General features: G+C 36.1%; 1 protein-coding gene across 36 annotated transcripts; it reads left to right on the forward strand.

Annotated features, from left to right (window-relative positions):
- The first annotated feature begins 7796 nt into the window (after positions 1 to 7796).
- LOC107023226 (hydroxymethylglutaryl-CoA lyase, mitochondrial-like) lies at positions 7797 to 14604 on the forward strand. Of its 36 annotated transcripts, none has more exons than XR_003578789.1 (15): positions 7803 to 8096; positions 8945 to 9108; positions 9501 to 9588; positions 10538 to 10629; positions 10974 to 11040; positions 11270 to 11315; positions 11406 to 11957; positions 12097 to 12199; positions 12940 to 12998; positions 13098 to 13257; positions 13342 to 13472; positions 13604 to 13689; positions 13775 to 14043; positions 14197 to 14254; positions 14397 to 14604. XR_003578789.1 is itself a non-coding variant. In XM_015223849.2 (5 exons), exons 1-5 carry the CDS (start codon positions 7917 to 7919, stop codon positions 11006 to 11008), a joined length of 567 nt encoding a protein of 188 aa, XP_015079335.1. In that variant the 5' UTR covers positions 7799 to 7916; the 3' UTR covers positions 11009 to 11041. The 36 variants fall into 36 exon arrangements, 2 of the variants coding, with proteins under 2 accessions (XP_015079335.1, XP_015079337.1); XR_003578796.1 differs by having other exon boundaries at positions 11406 to 11485; positions 11582 to 12199; XR_003578803.1 differs by having other exon boundaries at positions 11406 to 11485; positions 11814 to 12199.
- Positions 14605 to 23189: the final 8585 nt, after the last annotated feature.

Raw genomic sequence — 23189 nt, forward strand, 5'->3', positions numbered from 1 at the left:
TGGAAAACCTAGAAAGTCATGGATTCTTAAATACTACTTCAGGAAAATAATATAAATTCATCAAATCGATCATAATCTAAGACACTATACACATTAAAATCGTTTTGAAAGTGTGTCCATACCATAGATTGAAAACCCTAGGTTTTTGGGAAATGGAGATTGAAGGTTTTTATGGAAGAAACTAAACATATATAAAGACTGCCATACCTCGATTAGAAGTCCTTCACGAAATTCAAGAGGAAAGTTGAGTTCTTGACCTTGGTCTCCTAGTTCTTCTTCTTCTTCAATGGTGGTTTCAAGAGAGAGAAATTTTGGAGGGGAAAGTACTTGGGAATTTGATTTGGGTCATGCCATAATAAGTTAGTATTTTTAGTTTAGGGATCTTATTAAGTACTTATGTCTCTTTAATAATATTAAACGACCCTACTTAGTGAACTAATTAACCCTAAGCCCCTCCCTTAATCCTAATTAAAAATAAATAGCCAAACCTACATGTCTCACTCATGAAACCCCCACCTACCATCGTGTATGGGCCCACGAGCGATACTAAAAAGTCATGGTTTAGGTCTGGGAGTTTAAGGATGACGGGAAACCAAGCCTCGACCCACGACACCCACCTACGAGGTGTGGTCCCACCCACAGTTCTTGGGTGCCCATCCATAGGTGCAACCTGTTTTGACAGCTTTTTGGGGCGACCGCAAGGTCCCCCCAAGGGCCCTTGGTTTTTCCTTAAGGGGTCGTACCTTGACATTTGCACCCAAAAATTTTCATACCAAGTCTCAGAGGATATTTTACGACTCTAATAAATACACAACCCCTAATATCTCACTAGTTTTATATTAGGCTCTAGTTTAGCCTTACTAGTTTTAGTGGGAATAACAAATAACTATTATGCATCCGAACTAATGGCAGTAAGTGGATCTATGTTAGTTATAAGAGTGACTAGATCACTCTCTAAGGCATCTATATCAACAGTCAGCTCAGGATGGGGTCTATCTAACAATTGAATCTCAAATGCATCTATTCTTCTGTGCAGTGCCTGTATTTTAAGCTCCACAACTATTTCTACCCTCTTCTCTGACTCCTCAATAGTCTTAATGCATCAAAGGGAGAATATGTCTCAAAAAGGTCTCTATTTGAGTCTCTAGTTTCTGTACTTAGGCTAGGGGTACTAAAGTAAACCCTGTAACAGTAGGAACATGTGCTATGATCAAATCACGCCATGTTAAGTGGAATGTGGAGTAGTCAAATGGGGCTCCTTAGTGGGGAAAGTATGGTGCCTTTATCGGTCTACTCAAGATAAAGTTTCTCCCCCATAGACGCAAGTGAAATTTTATACCCTTAAGTGCTTCCGCGGAGATAACATCATCTTGTATTAAACATTCATCAAGTGCCTTGGTCACCTCAATCAAATTATCACAACCCCAAAACTTGAATAGTAACCTCTCTACATAGGTAAAAAAATCAACTATGAAAATGGAAATGTGGTTTTTCCCGCAAAACTCTCTTATGAATCTTAGCTATCAATATTACAGAAAATCTATCTCATGCCCATCCATCAAGAAATCAAGCATTACCACTTGATCCCAAGTCACTATGTTGTTTGTTTTCGTAGGAGACAACCTGACCTGGACAATAGAATACTGACACTTGGCCGCAAAATTTAGAGTTTCTTTTCGATAGGCAACATTAAATATAGGACCCACTCTATGTTCACTTTGTCATCAATAATATGCCAAGTTACCAAACGCATCAAGGTCTCTCTCTACTCATTATCTCCCATGGAGGCTCTATTCTGCATCAGCTCCACTCGGTAATCGTACTCAAATATGCTAATCGGTTTAGCTTTAATGCTCTGATACCATGTAAAATTCTCACGTGAAGTATAGAGAAATCAAGGATTGTATTGATAATGAAAATAGTTGAGTACATGCTCCTTATTTAGGAGAAGAATCTAATACTAGCTACACTAGGAGTCCTACTCCAATACAAATATAATTTTTACGTGAGTAGTATTACTACTTTAACTAAAACAACTTATCCTAATTGACTTTAACACGTGTAATGACCTGAGAGCACCCCCTAATCGCAACAAGGCGCACTTGCCGTGAAGGGATCTCATACAAGACTCTTAGCATTCATTCATCACATAGGCAATAAAAGTAGTGTGAATTTCACGATCGAGGAGCACCCCCTAGACGTAACCTGTGTCTTCGTCCTCGAAGAAGACTTGGACTAGCCCTTAGCATTCATCATAACATATAATAGGTCAAAATGCGGAAAATAAAAACCTTTTACATAGTGAAGTATACCTAGAATTCTCACATATCATATATAGAGTTTACATAGAATTCTTACTTATGAAGTTTACATAGAGTTCTCGTTTAGGAAATAAAACCAATCTGTAAGAAATAGTATAATACTTTGTATCACATTAAATCATCTAAAGAGAAGTACAACATTCGATCATAGCCCTTATACAGGAACATTATGCCTCGTATAGGCTTACAACAATAGTCTCAAGAATAGGGAAAAAATAAGTTTCTTTAGGAATAAGCAATACTATTAAGCTAGAACAAATGGGACCATCCTCGAACATTGAGGACTTACCAACAACTTGGGGGGAAAAGCCAAGTCTTCTTGTAAAGTGTCCTAGAATCTCTTCACTGGATGGAACACACAATGTTGGGGGAAAAGGAAAGAAATATGGGTTAGTACAAACCACATGTACTAAGTATGGATTCTATGCGTAAAATCATCAGTGCATGAAAAAAGCACATTTTAGTCAAAACAATGCATATCGTCATATAACCTTATCATGCACATATATGGAACATCATAAGTCAACCTAACATGATATTAACCCAACGCATAAGCAACCCAAAGCAATACTTGTATAATGCAACGAATAGAACCCCATAACCTTATCCAAAGCTAAATATCACATTAAGTCACTTACTTCATACATATGACATAACCTCATATTTAATCATACATGATTCGTAAGATTATATATAATTTGACCTATATAACATATAATCAACTTAATCATACAAGAATACTACTATGACCATCCCTTAGGATCCTACATTGTGAATGTGGAAGTGAAGTCCCATACCCTCCCTCACACTATGGAGTAACCTTTAAGACAAGACCGAATAAGAGTTCACATACTTAACTTGTTCATTTACTCTTACATTAGGGAAATAAGTTCAATAACCGACATGAGATCATGTGACCTACATGGAATTTGGTGTACTACTCCCACACTGAAAAGAGAGGGTTAACACTTGCCTAAGGTGTAACCTTTTGTACATAGTTATCTAGGTGGGATCCACTATGCTAGGGTCCTATGTGGTCACATATTTAATTGTCACTGGATCTATTGTGCATGTTCCTGCGGGAATGGCTATGCTAGGGCATGTGGTCGATGGCTTGGGAGTACCTATTGATGGAAGGGGGGCTCTAAGCGATCACGAGCGAAGACGAGGAGATTGTTACTATAAACCTTGACTTTCTAGACATGGAGGTTTCCATCTCATGAGATACCACATCTCTTGGGAATCCAAACTTACTAAACATGAGGAAACCTATGTAGGGAACCATTCTTACTAAATGTGAGACCCCATCTTATTTACATGACCTTTTGGTGCTAAGCATTTATTCCCTTTAGTAATCATCATACTCATCATACAAGTTCAGATTATTCTCTTTTAGACTCCTATGTAAACATCTCATCATAATAGCACATAGGTATTCATAAGTGAGAACTATTCTTTCACCTTAGGAACCACATACAAGTGAGTAAACCTTTCACTAAACACTTTATTATAATCATTAGGAATTACTTTCAATCAAATTATAATAATATCATAACATGCATACATACTTCATAGATAATCCAAGTGTCTAGGGTTAAGGATGAAGAATGCTTATCATCAACATCACAACAACACATTATACATAAGAGCATTACTATCTAAGCAATTCATCTTTCATAATTAAATTCAAAAAGAACCAACCTTCATACCTTATTGCCGTTTCATGGACCCATACTTCCATTACAAAGAATACAAAATCAATACATAAACAAGGTATATACAACAAGCAATTGCATAATTAATGTCAAAATGTAATCAATCAACATATTCATCCTCTTCACAATTCACCCTATCAATTCAAGGTTTTCATGAAATTGGGGAATTACATGTGTCTATGGGAAACTGGGGTGAATAAAAAGAATTAACCATCAATGTATACTTAACCAACATTAATTCATCATAACCCATCACAATTGGTTCGTAATTTAACCTTTCAAAGAAGACCCATGTATAGAGGAAAACCCTTGTTTTAGGGGATTTAGAAATCAATCTTTTGGAGGAACCTCTTGGGGAAAGAAATCTAAGAGTGAAAGAAACCATACCTTAAAGATGATAACCATAAGATTTGAGAAGAACTTTTGATATTTGAGTCTTCTTCTTGAACTTCAAAGTGTCTTCAATGGAGGATGAGGTGGAGAGAGAATGTAGAGAGAAGTGGGAGGAATTGGGTTTCACTTTGTGTTTGAGGTTTGAAGTGGGAAATAGGTGATAAAAGACCCAAAACCAATATATAGTCAAACCTCAAAATACCCAAATACCCCTCATTAAGTTGGACTTCCAAAAGTGAAGTCCAACTTGACTTTGGCTGTGAAAGCCCGCCCACATTCATGCCCCACTTCATGAGCCGTGAAGTGCTTGACGGCCCGTCGTGGTAGTAATGGAGGATGAGGCAGTAGCTCCTGCAACGTGCTATCCTAAGAATGTTCTAAGTGAAATTCACGACCCATCCCCCTTCCGTGGACATGCACCACAGACCGTCAAGTGGCTCATGGTGCTCTAAGCTGTTGATCATAAAAAACTACCCCTTCCCCAAAGCGCCCAAGGCAAGTCCACAAACCATCAAGTGCACCACGAGTCGTGAAGAGGCTCATGGTGCCTTGGAAAGTAGCTAGTCCATGATGTCCTCCCTCATTTATGGCCACAACATTTTCACGAGCTCCCTACCTGGACATGGTCATGACCACGGCCGTGGTCATGCTCGTTAAGGGTGAGGCAGTTGCCTCCCTTTTTGGGGCACCCTTGGCCTTTGGCCTTGGCTTGCCCCTCAAGGTTGGGTACCCCTCCCTTGGACTTGATCCTTAGACACCGGGTCGCCAATACATATCTTGACCATAAAGACATGAAATACGGGATGAACCAGAGCTAGTTCACGTGGTAGGTCCAACTCATAAGCCACCTTCCCGACCCATTCCAATATCTCATAACGACCCACATATCGGGGACTAAGCTTCACCTTTTTGCCAAATCTCATCACCCTTTTCATGGGTGAAATCTTCAAGTAGACCCTATCACCTACTTCAAATACAAGGTCTTTTCTTTGATTGTTGGCATAAGATTTTTGCTAACTATAGGTTGTTTTTAACTCATCCATTATCATCCGAACCTTCTATAATGCCTCATAGATTATATTGGGACCAAGGAGTGAAGACTCACCAACCTCAAACCACCCAACCGGAGACCTACATCTCCTACCATAGAGTGCTTCTAAAGGTGCCATAGAAATACTGGAATAGCAGCTATTATTAGACAAGAACTCAATCAACGATAGGTGATCATCCCAATCACCTTTGAAGTCTATTACACAAGCTCTTAACATATGTTCTAGGGTTTGAATGGTACGCTCTGAGATTCTATCCGATATGATTGACAAAGGGGTCCCATGTAAGCTCACAATCTCATTAATGTACATTCTTGCATAATCCTCTGCCGAATAAGTAGACTCGACGGGGATAAAGTGAGCTGATTTGGTAAATCTATCCATAATATCCCAAAATGAGTCATTTTCCCTCCGTGTTCGAGGCTACCCAACAACAAAGTCCATATTAATTTCTTCCCACTTCCTAGTAGAAACATCCATTACTTGGGTTAGACCTCCTGGCTTTGATGCTCGGCTTTAACTCGTTGGCAATTTGGACACCTAGTCACAAACTCTGTATGTCGCTTTTTAAACCACCCCACCAATAGACCTCTTGGAGATCACGATACATTTTGGTGGAACCTGGATGAATAGAATATCGGGAGACATGAGCTTCTTCCAAAATTTCCCCCCTCAAATTATCAACATCCGATACACACAATCTACCTTGGTAACTAAGCACACCATCCCCCCTTGGGGGAATGGATCATTGAACTTAGTAAGTACTGATTTCTTCAACTCCATCAATAGAGGATCAAGATGTTGTTTAGACTTCACCCAAACCACTAAAGATGATTCGGAGTTATAATGAACCATAACACCGCATTTTGGAGAATCTTCTAACCGAACACCCAACCAGGCCAATCTATGAACATCCTTCACTAGGGATTTCTTACCTTCCTCTACATGAGACATACTACCCATGATCATACGACTTAAAATGTCCACAACCTCATTGTCCTTGCCGGGGTGGTATATAACACTCATGTCGTGATCCTTCAAGAGTTCCAACCATATTCTTTGTTGGAGATTCAACTCTTTTTGAGTGAACACATATTGAAGGCTTTTGTAGTCGGTAAATACATCCACGTGGACACCATAAAGATAATGCCTCCATATTTTAAAGGCAAACACTACAACTGCTTATTCAAGGTCATAAGTTGGATAATTCTTCTGGTTCACCTTGAGTTGTCTAGAGGCATAAGCTATCACCTTACCATGTTGCATGAGGACACATACTAAACCCACTCGAGAAGCGTCACCATACACTACAAACCCTTGGCTACCCTCCAGTAAGGTCAACACTAGAGTGGAGGTATGCTTATCTTTCAACTCTTTGAAACTTCTTTTACAAGCTTTCGACCACTCAAACATAACTTTCTTTTCGGTCAAGGGTGTCAAAGGAGACACGATAGATGCAAACCCATCAACAACCTCCTAATACCCGTCTAAACCCAAGAAACTTCGAATATTGGTTGGAGTAAAAGGTCTAAGCCAATTCTTCATCGCTTTCGTTTTCTTTGCATCGACCCATATACCCTCACTTGACACAATGTTACCAAGAAGCAATCGATCTCAGCAGAAATCGTCAAGACCAGGGAGCCCCCCCTAGAAGTAACACGACGTATTTGACCTCTCGGAGGTTTGTACAAGCCCTTAGACATCTTTCATTGCATAATCGTCATAAAATTAGCGGAAAATTAAAATTTTTTCATAGCACATCATATGCTAGAATATCACTTCATATATATATATATATATATATATAATATATCATAATACATAATTAGACTCTAAGTCTCTTTGCCATCTTAAGATACAACTCAATAGAATAGAATAGAATAGGGACAAGACCCTTACAACATAAAATATACGTCTAAGCTATTACATAAACTCAAAGAACATCTTGAAATAGGCAATCCCTGAATCATAAGGGTCCCTTTACTTAAACTTGGGAGATATATCCAAGCCCTTCACTTAGGAGACACTATACCATTTTAGGCCTAAGGTAACACTAAATCTGGACCACACCTGTAAAGTGTTGCCTAAAAAATATTTGGGTACGCTTTTAAAACATGCTCTTTAGTGGTATAGACTACACTTATAAGCATTGCCATATCATGATATGATTGGTAACACTTATTTACACATATGACTACACTTTTAAAGTGTGCTATTTTTATAATTATATAAACGGACACTTTATAAGTGTAGCCTTATACTTTCTTTTAAAATTATCTCTAAAATATAGTACTCCCTCCATTTTCTTATTGGCCAAAAAGAATATTCATAAATAAATAAAAAAGTTCTGGCTGAGAGTTTTGCCCCAAATAAAAAATAACAGCTGATCAACGAATTGACTGAGACACTATAGAAGAACACATTTTCCCTAGATTTCGATGAGAGAAAGAACGGAAGAAGCAATAATCGATGTAATCAAATCTCAACAAATATCTTCGAGGTCGATTGGGAAGGTCATAGTTCACTCACTTGTGCTTTTGAGCATCGTAGACCACTATAATAGAGTCGCAAAAGACAGAAGAATGTTGTTGCGGTTTTGCTTGGAACTTCATTTAAAGGTACTTTTGATGTTACTGATAGCTATGAATGTATCATTGTTGCAAACCCTTTTAAGATCTGTTCAAATTTTTGCTTCATGGTATTTTTTATTTTTTTGATTGAATATGTAGTTTGATAGGGTTTTTAGGAGGTGAATTTATTATTTGAAAAGTGAACTAGAATCTAATGGAAGGTAAGAAACATTTTCTATGAGCTAAATTTGAGACTGGAACTAGGAATAAGTATCTAATGTAATGGGAAATTGTAAAATAGCAGTTAGTTTGCCTTTATTTATGGAATTAATCGGGTTGCTTTAGTTGTTATTGTTCTTGCATTTTTGAGGAGTTTTAAGTATGTTAAGTTTTGTGAGCTAAATTTAAGATTAGAACTGAGTATAGGAATGTAATGTGCTGGGAATCCTCACATTGTAGTCAAGTAGTCTTTATTTATGTGTTTAGTTGGGTTGCTTTTGTTCTTGCATTTTGATGGAATTAAAAGTTACTTAGGTTTTATATGAGCTAAATTTTTATATTATACCTAGGAATAGGTATCAAATGTGCTGGAAAATTTTAAAACAACATTCACTTTGCCTTTATTTACAGGGATTAATTGGGTTGGTTTTGTTCTTTCCTTTGTATTTGGATGCAATTAACATGAAGATCACATAGGTGTCTTTCAACTAGTTTGAGATTTAGTGTAATTGATTACTATGGTCTTTTTGTTTTCCAATTGAAGTAAAGTTAGTTGGGTTTAATCTGAGCAAATTTATAGAAAGAAAATGGGTAAAGTTATCTGCTTGAAATAAGGTAATTGGTGAACTTCTTGCCTCAAAGTAGGTATAAATTTATGTTCTTTGAATTTCTGTTAGGTCTTTGAAGCAGCTATTGCAGCCAGGGCGAAAGAAGTAGCAGTCTTTGCATCAACTTCAGAGTCATTCACAAAGTCAAAAATTAATTGCACCATTAAGGAGAGCCTTGTTAGATATCAAGTTGTTACATCTGCTGCCAAAAAGCTTGAAATACCTATTCGCAAGTAATGAAAGATCTTATACTTGAGTACAAGGATAAGTTAGTTCTATTTTTTCTTAAGTACTGAAGTAGCTTCTGCAAATTGGACATGCATTTTGTGTTGGCATATTTTTATATTGAATGAATAGCTGTTTGTGTTGTGTTATCACTGCGAGTTTGAGTCATTGTCTTCTGACAATTATTATGAAGCGAGTAAGCTAATTGGACTTGGTTCTCTAACTTTGATTTGCTTAATCAAATAAAGACATGATGATGACTTCAATATTATATTTAAGGGAAAAAAAGATTAGAAATATTGGTTTAGTTTTTTTCGGATTTGATGTTGCAGCTTGTAACATCTATCTTTTACCAATATACATGGTACAATGTTAAATAAAATCTTTCAATGCTCAGCAGATATGTATCCTGTGCTATTGGGTGCCCAGTTGAAGGAGTGATTTCACCTTCAAAAGTGGCATATGTAGCAAAGGAACTTCATGACATGGTATGTTTCAAAATTTCCCTTGGAGACGTAATAGGAAACGCTACTCCTGGTAATATTCTAAAAATTCTGTTTTCTTGATTTCCTATGTTTGTTTAGTTCATGGTAGGTTCTATGATTACCCCAAAGTGTCGCGTTTTCGTGAATTTTCACAAATATCAATGTCATCTTCCCCTGCCCCTGCTCCTGCTCCTGCTCTTGCTTCTACCCCTTCCCCTACACCTAAGGGTGATCCAGAAAATGACAATGTGAAGAGTATAAAAGTTTTATGGCTCTCTTACTGCTCGTGTTCCTTCAATTTTTTATATCTTCACTATAGATGAATTTTGGTTCTCAGAATATTACGGATAATTATAGGCGATTTGTTTTTAACATTAAGAAATAAGGCAACATTCTACTTGTTTTTCTTAAATCTTCAGGATTGATGAACTCCTATTCTCTAAAGATTTTAAAGTATTACCGTAATCTTTGTTGTTCCTCTGCACTTGCTTATGACGTTAGTAATAATCAGTTAAAAAAACTGGAGTATCATTTTGTGTCGAGTTTTTTATTGAAGTGTGGCTCCCTATTCATTCTTAGAGGTTGTTTTGAATGAAAGTAGCATAGTAAGTGAATGAGATGGATAAATTGGTTTCGTGCAATTTCAAATTTCAGCTTCTGATTCCAGCACTATGAAGGGCCCTTTTCCTGTGATTGATTAATTTTTACTGATGATATATGTGTATTTTAATTTTTCCATTGTCATTTTTTTCTCTACTATTGGATGCTACTTGCACATGTTCTGGGAAGTGGGAGGGTTTTTCAAATTCTTTTATTTTGTAGCATGTTTACTCTGGCTTAACCTCACACCACCATGGAGAGGGGTACATGATCAATGACTTGTAAATTTTCTTTCATGTTGCTGAACTGTTCTTCAAGTCGTTCTTAGTTTGTACATCTTTTGTTTATGCAGAATCAAAGGCTCTTACTATTGATGATTTATGCCTTTTCCTTCAGGGCTTCTGTTGGCTTTCTTACAAAATATCTCTTTGAAATCTATCAAAAGTAAGACTCAAAAGATGCTAAACAATGTTCAGATAACTTATCTTAACGTTTTATATGGTTGCTTTTACTGCTATCTTTTCATATCATATTTTTAGGAAACTGATTTTTGTAGTCTTTAATTGTGTTCAAAGAAAGGTATTTTGCTGATTAGTATGTTTACTTGTGGATCTGATAGCTAGGTTAAAACATCCATATATCATGTAGTACAAGGATGCTTGGGTCGAGAACGTATTATGTTATTCAGTTTCTAGAGCAAGAGTTTGAACTGAAATGATTATGCTTGACTTGAGAAAAATACTATATCGAGTTGCCTCAAAATCAGAGTGACTTTATTTTTCTTTCAGGGGAACTTGACATGCTAGCCTTGCTAACAATTTAATGCTTATTGACATATTGTGAAGGTGGAGATGTGTGAGTGGTTATCCTATCCTTTCTAGCATTTCTATACTTGTTGACATATGAATTTTTCGTTTCTCCCAAAAGATGATCAAAACATATTTGTAGACTGAACTACCTATGATTCTTTTTGCATGAATAATATTTAGACATCTTTTCCTAAATTACGAGATCGAAAGCAATAAGATTATGAGAATGTTTTATGGTGTAATATGAAGATAATGACTTTTGTTTTGGTTATCAGGAAAATGAGCACAAGGAAATCTAGAGGAGCTCTGTGCCCAGAAGAGGTAGTTCAGATACAACTTCCATTATAATGGGTTCTCGTACTAGAGTGGTTCACGTAAAGTTTATGTGTTCACCATCTTTTTCCTCTACAGAAACTCAGCATATGACTGACCAACTATTACTCGCAGTAGAATATTTGCACTTTAACCGTGTTCTACACAGAGACGTGAAGGTATAAACAGGCACTGATTCATTAATGAGTTATCCTTGTATGACATGTTTTAATATGAAGTACTTTGATTTATTAATGAGCTTTCCTTGTATGAAGATGATAATGTGAAATGAGCCTAAATCAAGAAGTGCGGGTTCATATAGCCGACGGTAACTTGTTCAGCGTAGTAGATGCTATTGTTTTTTTGTTTAAGAAAGTATTAGTAAGCTCTGTCTCGTTCCCTGTTATGTTGCACTGTCACAAAATTTTAATCCAGCAGACACAACTGTAAGTGGCTATGTCTTCAGTCGTAACTGCTTACTGATATTTGATTTTTCAATTCATCTAGGTTACAGTAAGTTTATCAAACATACATCCCATAGATGAAAATGCTCATGCTGTTGGATTTGATGACATTACCAAATTAACATATTTGCATGAGCCTGGCATCTTGCTGAATTTGGCTTCAAGATATCAAATCAACGAAATCTATGTAGGTTTATGGTCAAATTTCTGTAGATAAGTGAGAGGAAGAAATGAATGATTGTATCTATGTGCGGTTCAATCATAATGTGACATAATGACACACTTATACTAAAAGTATTATCATTGTCATCAATCCATTCCAAAAGTTTCCTCGTCAATATGATCGCAACATGATGGAACAATACAAGGGGGAGCACCGCTTGGCGAATTAATTTCTCATGTCTTCTCTATTGCTGATGCTGCTTACAGGTACTCCTGTTTCAAATTCCATTCTCCATGATTTATCCCCAAACAATATACAATTGTCACTAAGATTATAAGTTGAATAAGGAAGATGATAAATGAAGGTAAAAGCAATTTAATATTGGTCAGCGGTGAAAGTAGAGCTGGTAAAACTGAAACTGCTAAAATGCTTATGTAATACCTTACTTATTTGGGTGGACATAGAAGCACTGATGTTCGAACTTTTGAGCAGCAAGTTCTAGAGGTAAACTGTATGATTTTGATGAGTCTAGCTTTTTTGAACTCTTTTTCCTCTATAACTTAAAAGGGTAGGTAAGACATTGGCAAATTTTTCTTTTGAGGCTTTAGGTCTACATAACTTACATTATTTTTACATACTGAAGCTTTTTGGAACAAATGTTGCATTTGCTACAGTATTTTCTACATGCTGAACATCTGAAGTACATGACATGAGATTTTCTGAAGGGCATTCAAAAGAGATCATTCTTGGTTCTAATGAACTCACCAGCATTTTGCTATGTTACAGATTTATAAAAATCTTGTGAATGGGTCACTATGCTCTATGCTAATATATCATTGTCTTTCTTTCTTATTTATTTGAATATAATAATCTTGAAATAACCGATTTCATATTTAATAAGTATAAATCAGTAGGGAGGAGGGAGCTTCAAGCTTAAGGGTCATCACTCATTTTCTTATGTCTTCTTACTGGTTTTGTTATTAATTTAACTTTGTTTCATCTCCAGTCAAATCCAGTACTTGAAGCATTTGGGAATGCCAAAACATTTAGAAATAACAAATCAAGGTGAGATATTGTTCCACTCATGCATCCAATTAAGAAGTGTATCATTTAGTTGTTTTGGGCTACAATTTTTCTTAAATGCTTATACTTATGTTGTTACAGCCATTTTGGTAAATTTATGGAGATTTCTTTTGCCAAAAATTGAAGAATGTCTGGTGCAGCTACTAGAACTTACCTCCTAGAAAGGTCTCGAGTTTGCCAAGTTTCAGATCCGGAATGCAACTATCATTGTTTCTCCCTTCTATGTGCAGCACCCAAGGAGGTAATTGTATTTCAAAGCTTCTCTCCTTTTTTTATAATTTTCAGCGCTTACTGTATACCTATTTTATAGTTTTGATGTCAACAGTTTTTTAATCATAGAAGGAGGTTTAAAAGTATAGATCGAGTTGCTTTGAACTAGTAGGTATTAGTAGTGCTCAAGATTATCTGGAAACAATGATGGCCATGGATGTTGTTGGCTTTAGTGAGAAAGAGCAGGTAATGCCCTAGTTCCTTTAGTTTGTGCTGCAGATTTTATTTTGATTAAGAGTCTAAGAAGTCACTCGTTTCTTTTTCAAGAAGCAATTTTTAGAGTAGTGGCTTCCGCTCTAAATCTTGGTAATCTTCAGTTCACAGAGGGCAAAGAAACTGATTCATCAATGCTAAGAGATGATAAGTCTAAATTCCATCTTCAGAATATTGCAGAGCTTTCGATGTATGTTCTTGGCTTTCAAATTTTACTTCTCTCTTAATTTTTTCTTTGTTGATGAGAGATTGATGTGATTCATTCGTTATATCAGGTGTGATCTTAAGGATTTTGAAGATGCACTATCAAAATGTGTAATGGTCACAACTGAAGAAGTAATAAACAGAATCTTGATCATGATGCTTCAACATATGTATAAATGGGCTTTTTAAAACATTATATTCTTGCTTGTTTGACTGGTAGGAATCTATTGTCTCAACCAGGTTGTTTGATGTGGTTTTGGTACAGATTATTTGACACTAGATGCACAGCTTTCAATTGTTTATAGTTTGGTGGACAAAATAAATAACTCAATTGGTCAAGGTCCGAGCTCAAAGTCTCTTATTGGTGTTATTAACATTTATGATTTTTAAAGTTTTAAAACAAACAGATAGGAGTCAAATAATTGGAGGACACACATGATCTTGTTGAATGTTATGTTTCGACATTTGACTCTTTTGACTTTTTGTGTACCAGATTTTAACAATGCTCCATTAATTACACAAATGAAAAGCTGCAACAACACTTTAACCAGGTATTTGCAGTTGAAACTTTATAGATTTTTCGTCCATATCTTCTAAGAAAAAACTGAACTAGGAGACGTTCAAGATTGAGAAGGAGGATTAACTAGAGAAGAGATAGATGGAGCTACATTGAATTTACTTTTGAATGTGCAGGAAAATGCCGCTTATTGAACTTTATGAATAGAGGACAGAAGTAAACTCGGTTTGTAGTGAATGATAAAGAGTTTTCATACGATTATCATAAATGTTGTTTAAACACATTTGGTTTTGTGGAATTTGTTGCTATTACAGATCTTCAAGTAATTGCTTTCTATATGTATACATGGGACATATTCTCCAAGTTTATTTAATTTGATATGTATACTTTCAAATTATTTATAAGCTAATTTTGTACTTTATATCACTTATATATATATATAATATATATATATATTTATATATTGTATAGTATGTGTTGCTGAATAGTCGCTACAACTACACAACATACCAACACTACGAAAAACTGGCTTATACCTGTTTGGCTACGCTTTTTAAGTGTTGTTGTAGGTGAGATATAAAAAGTTAACACTTTTAAAGTGTAACCAATAACAACACAACGGTTACACTTTTAAGTGTAGTATAATTTGATAAAAGTGTTGCTAATGAAGTACTCAAAAGTGTGGCCTTTATACCTCTTTGGCCATGCTTTTTAAGTGTCGCTGATTTGGCAACACTTCAAAAGTGTTGTCTAACGTCAAAGGTTATGCCTTTTTAGGCTACCCCTTAAGAAGTGTTGCCTTAAGTCATAAAGTGTGGACTTTTATTAAAGACCATACTTTTTTGCTAGTTTAGGCTACACATTAATAGGGTTGTCGTAGGCCTAAAATGGTGTAGTGAGACATCCTCTAGCCATCAACACTTAATTTTATGTAAAAAGATGAAGAATGGTATTAGAACAAGAATTCCCTAAGTATGACAACCATGCGAAAACATGCATTTAAAGAGGAAGTTCATTTAAAATAATGCAACATGTCATTTTAGTAAACTTCATGAACATAGGCACATACAAGCAAAATATAGTTCACATGCATCATATAGACATGGATACTACTCATAATAGCACATAAAATCATTTATCATACTTTGAGGCATATTCAATACATAAAATACATTGCCTCTCTTTTATCTTACTTCTTTCCTTAAGTAACCCTTAAGTGTACTAAGTACAATGTATCACCTTGAGGTCACCTTACAATAGTCTATCATAGATATGCTTAATAAATATAACCACATATATTCACAAGTCATAAGAACATCATAAACATAAGCTTCACACAAGCACCACCATCTAAGACAACACCTAACTGACACTACTGCAATGTGTTTTTAGCATCCCATAATACTACTTCCACAAAGTGTACCTAAGAAGTCACCCTAGACTAGACATAACGTACTCAACAAGTCATACCACCTCTTCATTTATAACTATACATAAGGACACATACTTCATAACTCATATTAGGACTCACTCCTTTACTATAACCTTAGTCATAACTCATTTAGTTCATATCATAAGTAAATCCCCCTCACAACTCCTTCACAAGCTTACTTGTTCAATGTACAGATAGAGTTCCATACCCCCACATATACTAAGTAAACCCAATTAGAATCTACAAGTGCAATTCATACACATAAATATAGTTCATGTCTTGACATAGCAAAGTCACTTGACATACATTCATACAATTCATACATATCATAACATAAGTCTTCATATCATAAAATTACTAATCTTATCCTTTCTTGAAGATCACTTGTGCAATGCATGGGTAGGGTCCATAGTCCAACCTGTAGTAAGTAACTTCTCAAGGAGTTATGATTAGAGTCCATAATCTTATCTTAGTTCATTTCTTACTTTGGGATACATGGCCATAACCGACATAGATCACGTGAGCTACATGGAAGCCGATATTCTCCTCCCACACCGAAAAGAGAGGGTTAACACTTGCCTAAGGTGTAACAAATGATACACAACTATCTAGGTGGAATCCTCAAGATATAACGTACGGTGGCACGTAGTTATGGAACATGGAGATTGCTTCTAGAAACCTTGACTTACTAGAGTGAAGGTTTCCATTTATGAGACGACGTCTATGTTGGGAACCCGGACTTGCTAAACGTGAAGGTTCTCTTGTGGGAAGCTGGACTTACCAACGTGAAACCCCCATTCTCATTTGTCATGTTCACTCGGTGCTAGGCTCTAAATCCTATTTTAGATATATTTAAGCCTTTAATGCATTAGTTCATAAAGAAGTCTTTAGGATCTTGCTCCTTCATACATCATATTGCTCAAAGGATTCTAAGATGAGAATTTCCTTTCATCATAGACCATACTTCATGTGAGAATGTCCTTTCACATATTCATACAATCATACATCATGTGTGTGTGCGCATACGATGTGAGATCTACCTTCACATAAACACCTCTAATCACATATGTTTATAACTTCATTAATCATATACTTCACATGCATAGAAATAGGTAATGACACATACGAGAATTACACTTTCCTTAGTCATCATGAATCTACCATATTCATAGTCATGCATGAAGTGTGTGTACATTGGTAAACATGATTCACATAATGGCTATAACGTAACATTGAGGAAGCCACCCTCTAAGGATCAGAACACATGTACAACATTCCTCAAATCTCAAGTTATACACACATATAAAGTATTAAGGAATATAGACGACACAAACTCACATTACATCAAAGGAGGCAAGAACATATTTAATCATTATTAAAGACTCCTTACATACTTTGATCACACATTCATATAGGGTTCATATAGGTAGGGTCATGCTATAATAGTATTCATCATAATAGCCATCTTGACCACACCTAACCCTAACATGATCATCACATATACACAACATCATCCAAACACCTAAATCATGCAACTAGTGTGGAGACTACTTATATAATCTACATAAGATCAATTCACTTAAAACATGATACTATAATTAAGGCTACATCCTTCAACATCCTGAACATGGAAATCATCATATCAATTCATCTTACATCTAGTGCCTAAAAAGCCATGAACATCACATATAAGGATATACAAGAATATAAACACCGCCACCATGAGTGGACCATACCAATCATCACAATTCAATATACATTCTAAGCTAATTATAAGAAATAGGTCAACTTACCAAATTCCTATGCTAATGATCATCTTGATCAATTCCCAACAATTCATAATGAATCGACATAAAGGAATATAGAACTAAACAATTCATTATAATCTAAACATAATCTGATCATCATATCATCAAGATCACAAGAACCACATTTAGGCCAGTTTGAGAAATTAGGAGGATTATGGGGTTTTCATAAAATTGGATTGAAATTCTTAATTAAAACAGTAATTAAACATAAATCCATCATTATAATGACTTTGAAGTCAATTTGACAATGAACCCATGGCTAGATTGGAAATTAGGAATTTTGGTCTTTCAATCACTTTTAAAAATCATTGATTGAACTCCCTATATGGAATATTAACTAAGAATCAAAGATTACTATACCTTATTGATTGAAAACACATGAAAAATTTGATAAGAAACCATAGAACTCCATTTCCTAGCTTTTGATCTTGAGTTATTGTCTCCTATGGAGGTTAGGGAGGATTTGGAAGAGGAGAATTTAAGGGTTTTGATTTTCTTATTGGTTGTTGGGGTTCTGACTTGGGAAAGGGGTTATATAGGTCTTAAAAACAGTTTATAACCGTCAACAAAATTATCCAAAACACCCCCATACTTAATTGCACTTTTATACATGTCAAACGTAACTTTCATTTTCGGAATCTTCGTCGGCTCGAAGCTGTTCCCACATAGATTATGAATTAATTCTTGATATAGTAGTTCATCTTATACGTCCTCAACGTTGAGCAACATTTGGACCTTGAATACCCTTGTCCATGAAGCGGACCTATTTCACCTATGAGCAAAATGTTGTTGCCTTGGGCAGCTTGTTGGCCTAAGGATGGGTCCTCCTCAAGGACCCCTAGGTCGGTCCTTAGGGAGTCGTTACCAGATGTTTGACCCTGAACATGTTTATCACAACACTAGGGTTACCTCCACTATTTTTTAGACTCCAAAAAACACATACAAACAAGGCGAACATACTAGAACACACTAGCACGTCTCAAGACTAACTTTCTAACGTGTTGGTCGTTCTTGGACGTTTGACTTCCAAACCACTTCAAATCAATCATACCTACTGTAGAACATTTAATTTACGCATGATTAACCTTTTCAGGAACATGTGAGACTCTAGACACCTTAGTTCATTTTGAGAGTCTTGACAAAAATTCACACCTACTATATTCAGCGCAGAATTTGTGTTCCTTAAGGACTTGTAATACTACCCCCAAATGGTCCATATTTGCATCCTCGGTCCTAGAATATAATGAGATATTATTAATGAATACAATTACAAAAGAGTCAAGGTAAACTTGGAACACTATATTCATACGGTCCATGAATGCTTCCAGGGAAGTAGTTAGACCAAAAGACATAACTAGGAACTCATAATGACCGTACCTAGTTTGGAAAGCCATTTTAGGTATGTTTTTACCTCTCACCCTAAGTTAGTGATACCCAGACCTCAAATCAATTTTTAAAAATTAGCTTGCCCCTTGGAGTTGATCAAAGAATTTGTCAATCCTAGGGAGTGGATACTTATTCTTTATGGTAACCTTATTTAGTTGACGGTAATCAATGCACATCCTATGGGATCTACTCTTCTTCTTTACAAATAACACTGGAACGCCCCAAGGGCAAATATTTTATTTTATAAACCCTTTGTCTAGTAAATCTTTGAGTTGAAGCTTTAGTTCTTACAACTCGACCGGAGCAGTCCGGTATGGAGGGATTGAGATAGGTTTTGTATCCATCAACAAGTCTATGCCGAAATCTATTTCCCATTTAGGAGGAATCTTGGGCAAGTCATCGGGAAAGACTTCAAGAAAATCCCTCACTACAGGTAGTGACCCTAATGGAGGAACTTCAAATTCAAGACCCTTGACCCTCACCACATGGTAAAGACACCCCTTAGAGATCATCTTTGACCTCTAGGGATTGAGTCCCCCCTTCCATTCTAAGATGGGTTCATTAAGAAATTTGAACGTAACTACCCTTGTTTTACAATCAATGGAGAAAAACAAGCATGTAATCAATCCATCCCCAATAGTACATCATAGTCCAACATCTCAAGCTCTACCAAATCAACCAATGTAACTCTATTGGGCAATATTATGGGACAACTCCTATAGACACTTTTAGCAACAACGGAGTCACCCACCAAGATAATAACCGAAAAAGGTTCAATTAGAACATCGGATAACACATTAAACTTTCTAGCTACTAAAGTAGTTACGAAAGATAAGGTGGAAGAGGGATCTAGTAAAGCGTACACATTAATGGAAAACAATTATAACATACTGGTGAGAACATCAGGAGAATCCTCTCGATCACCCCTAGAGTAGAGAGAATAGAAGCGATTCTTCTTAGGAGCATTAGAATTGGGAGCACTTACTTGTGCTTGAGCATTTTCTCTTCCTTGAGCCTTCATAATAGAACAATACCTATTTATGTGTCCACCCTTACCACAACCATAACAATTACCTGTGCCAACTAGACACTTGCCTTCATGTTTTCTACCACACTTAGCACAAATAGGCTTCTCAATATAAGGATTACTACCTTTTAACTCATGAGGCTTGGGTATAGACCCTATAAATTTGTTGATCTTTTGAGTGTTCGAAGGGCCTTGGTTGTAAAACCTCTTTTTTAACCTTGGCTTATCTTGCACCTCAAATTTAGCCTTAGAAAAATTTCCATCTTCGGCCCTTGTCCTCTTCAATTCCTTATCGACTTTCTTAAGCTTTTGCTCATCTATTTGTTCGGCATGAACCATAAGACGATAAATGTCCATGCTAGGAATCAACATAGCCAACCTTCATTCATTAATCATAAGATCGGATATCCCCATAAAAAATTTGTTCATCTTAGCGCTAAAATCTTTCACCATAGTAGGAGCATACATTTGAGTGAACTTGAGGCTATACTCCTTCATACTCATAACCCTTTGGCAAAGGTTGATGAATTTTTGCATTTTCCTCTCCCTTAGTTCAAAGGAAAAGAATCAATCTTGGAAAGTTGTCTTGAAATCCCCCCCAAGTAATCCGACCTTCTCTAACTGACCTCTCATCCTTCCATTGCTCATACCATACTTGAGCCACATCTTTGAGTTGATAGGCGACTAGTTCCGCCTTTTCTTAAGAAGACACTCCCATAGCATCTAGTACCTTGAACACTTCATCAACGAACCCTTGCGGGTCCTCCTCCACTTTGGAGCCAAAGAAAGTAGGGGGATTTGTCCTTGTGAAATCCATTATCATTGATGCGGTGGTGCTAGCATTGGGGTTCACTTTTACCATAGCATCCCTAGCAACTTGAGTTGCCAACACTTGAGTCAAGCTATGAATTACCGCCCTTATCTCAACATTAGACATAGCCTCTTCTTCAATAGGAACTTGAGGGTTTTGAGGAGACGGAGGGGGAGATGCCTCATTCTCATTCTCCTCTTTGATCCTTCAAGCATTATTTCTTCTTGTATTTATTGCCTATAAGCACAAGAATGTGAAGAGAATAAAGGACATATAGAGTTAATACTCTAGAGGCACGACTTCAAGAATACCAAAAGGTGAGACTTTCCTAAGCATCCCATAGCTTCTCATTCATAAGTGTGGTGAGCTTGACAATTATGAATGAGACTCTACTTGGAGTGATTTAGTAAGACATCAATCCTAAAATTATTCAACCTCATGCTCTGATACCATGTTTGTCACGATCGGGGAGTACCCTGTGGACATAACCGGCATCTTCATCTTCGAAGAGGACTTGGACTAGCCCTTAGCATTCGTCATAACATATCTTTGATCAAAATGCAAATAACTTAAAAACTTTTACATAGTAAAGTATGCCGAGACTTCTCAGATATCATATATGGAGTTTACATAGACTCCTCGCTTATGAAGTTTACATAGACTTCTCATTTAGGCAATAAAACCAATCCACAAGAAATAGTCTAATACTTTTTCTCACATTAAACCGTCTAAAAAGAATTATAATATTCGGGCATAGCCCTTATACACGAACATTATGCCTCATAATAGGCTTAAAACAATAGTCTTAAAAATAGGGAAAGAAATAAGTGTCTTTAGGCATAAGAAATACTACTAAGGTATAACAAGTGGCACCATCCTCGAACTTTGAGGACTCACTAACAACATGGGGGAAAAGTCCAAGTCTTCTTGCAATGTTGGGGAAAAATGAAAGAAATATGGGTTAGTACAAACCACATGTACTAAGTATCCTTCCTATGCATAAAATCATCACTGCATGAAAAAAGCACAATTTAGTCCAAACCATGCATAGTGTCAAATAACCTTATCATGCAAATATATGGAACATCATAAGTCAATCCAACATGATATTAACCCAACACATAGGCAACCAAAAGCAATAATTGTGCAATGCAAAGAATAGAACCTCATAACTCTATCCAAAACTAAATAGCACATTAAGTCACTTACTTTATACATATTACATAACCTCATATTTCATCATAACATACTTGATTCATAAGATCATATATAACTTGACCTATATAATATATAATCAACTTAATCATACAGGAACACCATTTGGAGCATCCCTTAGGATCCCACATGTGCAATGTGTAAGAGAAGTCCCATACCCTCCCTCACACTATGTAGCATTCTTTAAGACAAGCCCTAATAAGAGTTCACATACTTAACTTGTTCGTTTAGTTTTACATTAGAAAAATAAGTGCAATAACAGACATGAGACCATGTGAGATACATGGAATCCGACGTTCTACTCCCACACCAAGGGTTAACACTTTCCTAAGGTGTAACCTTTCATAAATAGCTATATAGGTAGATCTACTAAGCTAGGATCCTATGTGGACACATAGTTAACGGTCATGGAGATTGTTACTAGAAACCTTGACTTTCTAGACGTGGAGGTTTCTATCTCATGAGACAACAAATATCTTAGGAATTCGAACTTACTAAACTTGAGGAAACCCATGTAGTGAGACAGGCTTATGATATGTGATACCCCAATGTAATTTACATGCCCTTTCGGTGCTAAGCATTTATTTCCTTTAGTAATCATCATACTAATCATACAAGTTCACTTTAGTCTCTTCTAGACTCCTATGCAAATATCTCTGTAACATCTGGGTTTATCCCTAAAAGTAACCGTCGTCGTCCTCCTCTTTGAGGACTAAGACTAGCCTCTTAGTTTACATCATTACATTCTTAGGTCAAATTTAGCGGAAATATAAAACTTTTCATTACTTCTACTTGGAGGTTTACATAGACCTCTACATACACATAACATATACATATCGAGTATACATAGTCCCTTCGTATAGGAAGTTTACATAGAATTCTACTTTTATTGCACATAAGTATATAAACATAACATAGACATAATAGTCATAATAGTCGTCTCATCTCATAACCATCTAATAAGATTTTAAGAACTTAGGATTAACCCATACATCAAGTAAAAATGCCTCACATGGTCTATACAATGTTTCATACTTAATGGAAAAAATGAACCATAATAGTCTTTAAATAAAAAGCATAATCCATAAGCTAGATAGTGACATCGCCCTCGGAAAATGAGGACCTACTCTATTTGGATGAATACGAGATCCAAGCCTTCTTCAAGTCACCTTCCAAAACACTTCAATGGCCGGAACCTAAAATGTTTAGGAAAAGGAACAAATGGGTTTAGTACGCCACTTGTACTAAGTATGAGACCATATGCACACATACTTTGAAATCATGCTAAGA

This window comes from Solanum pennellii, chromosome 6, assembly GCF_001406875.1.
Source record: "Solanum pennellii chromosome 6, SPENNV200".
Lineage (NCBI taxonomy): Eukaryota > Viridiplantae > Streptophyta > Magnoliopsida > Solanales > Solanaceae > Solanum > Solanum pennellii.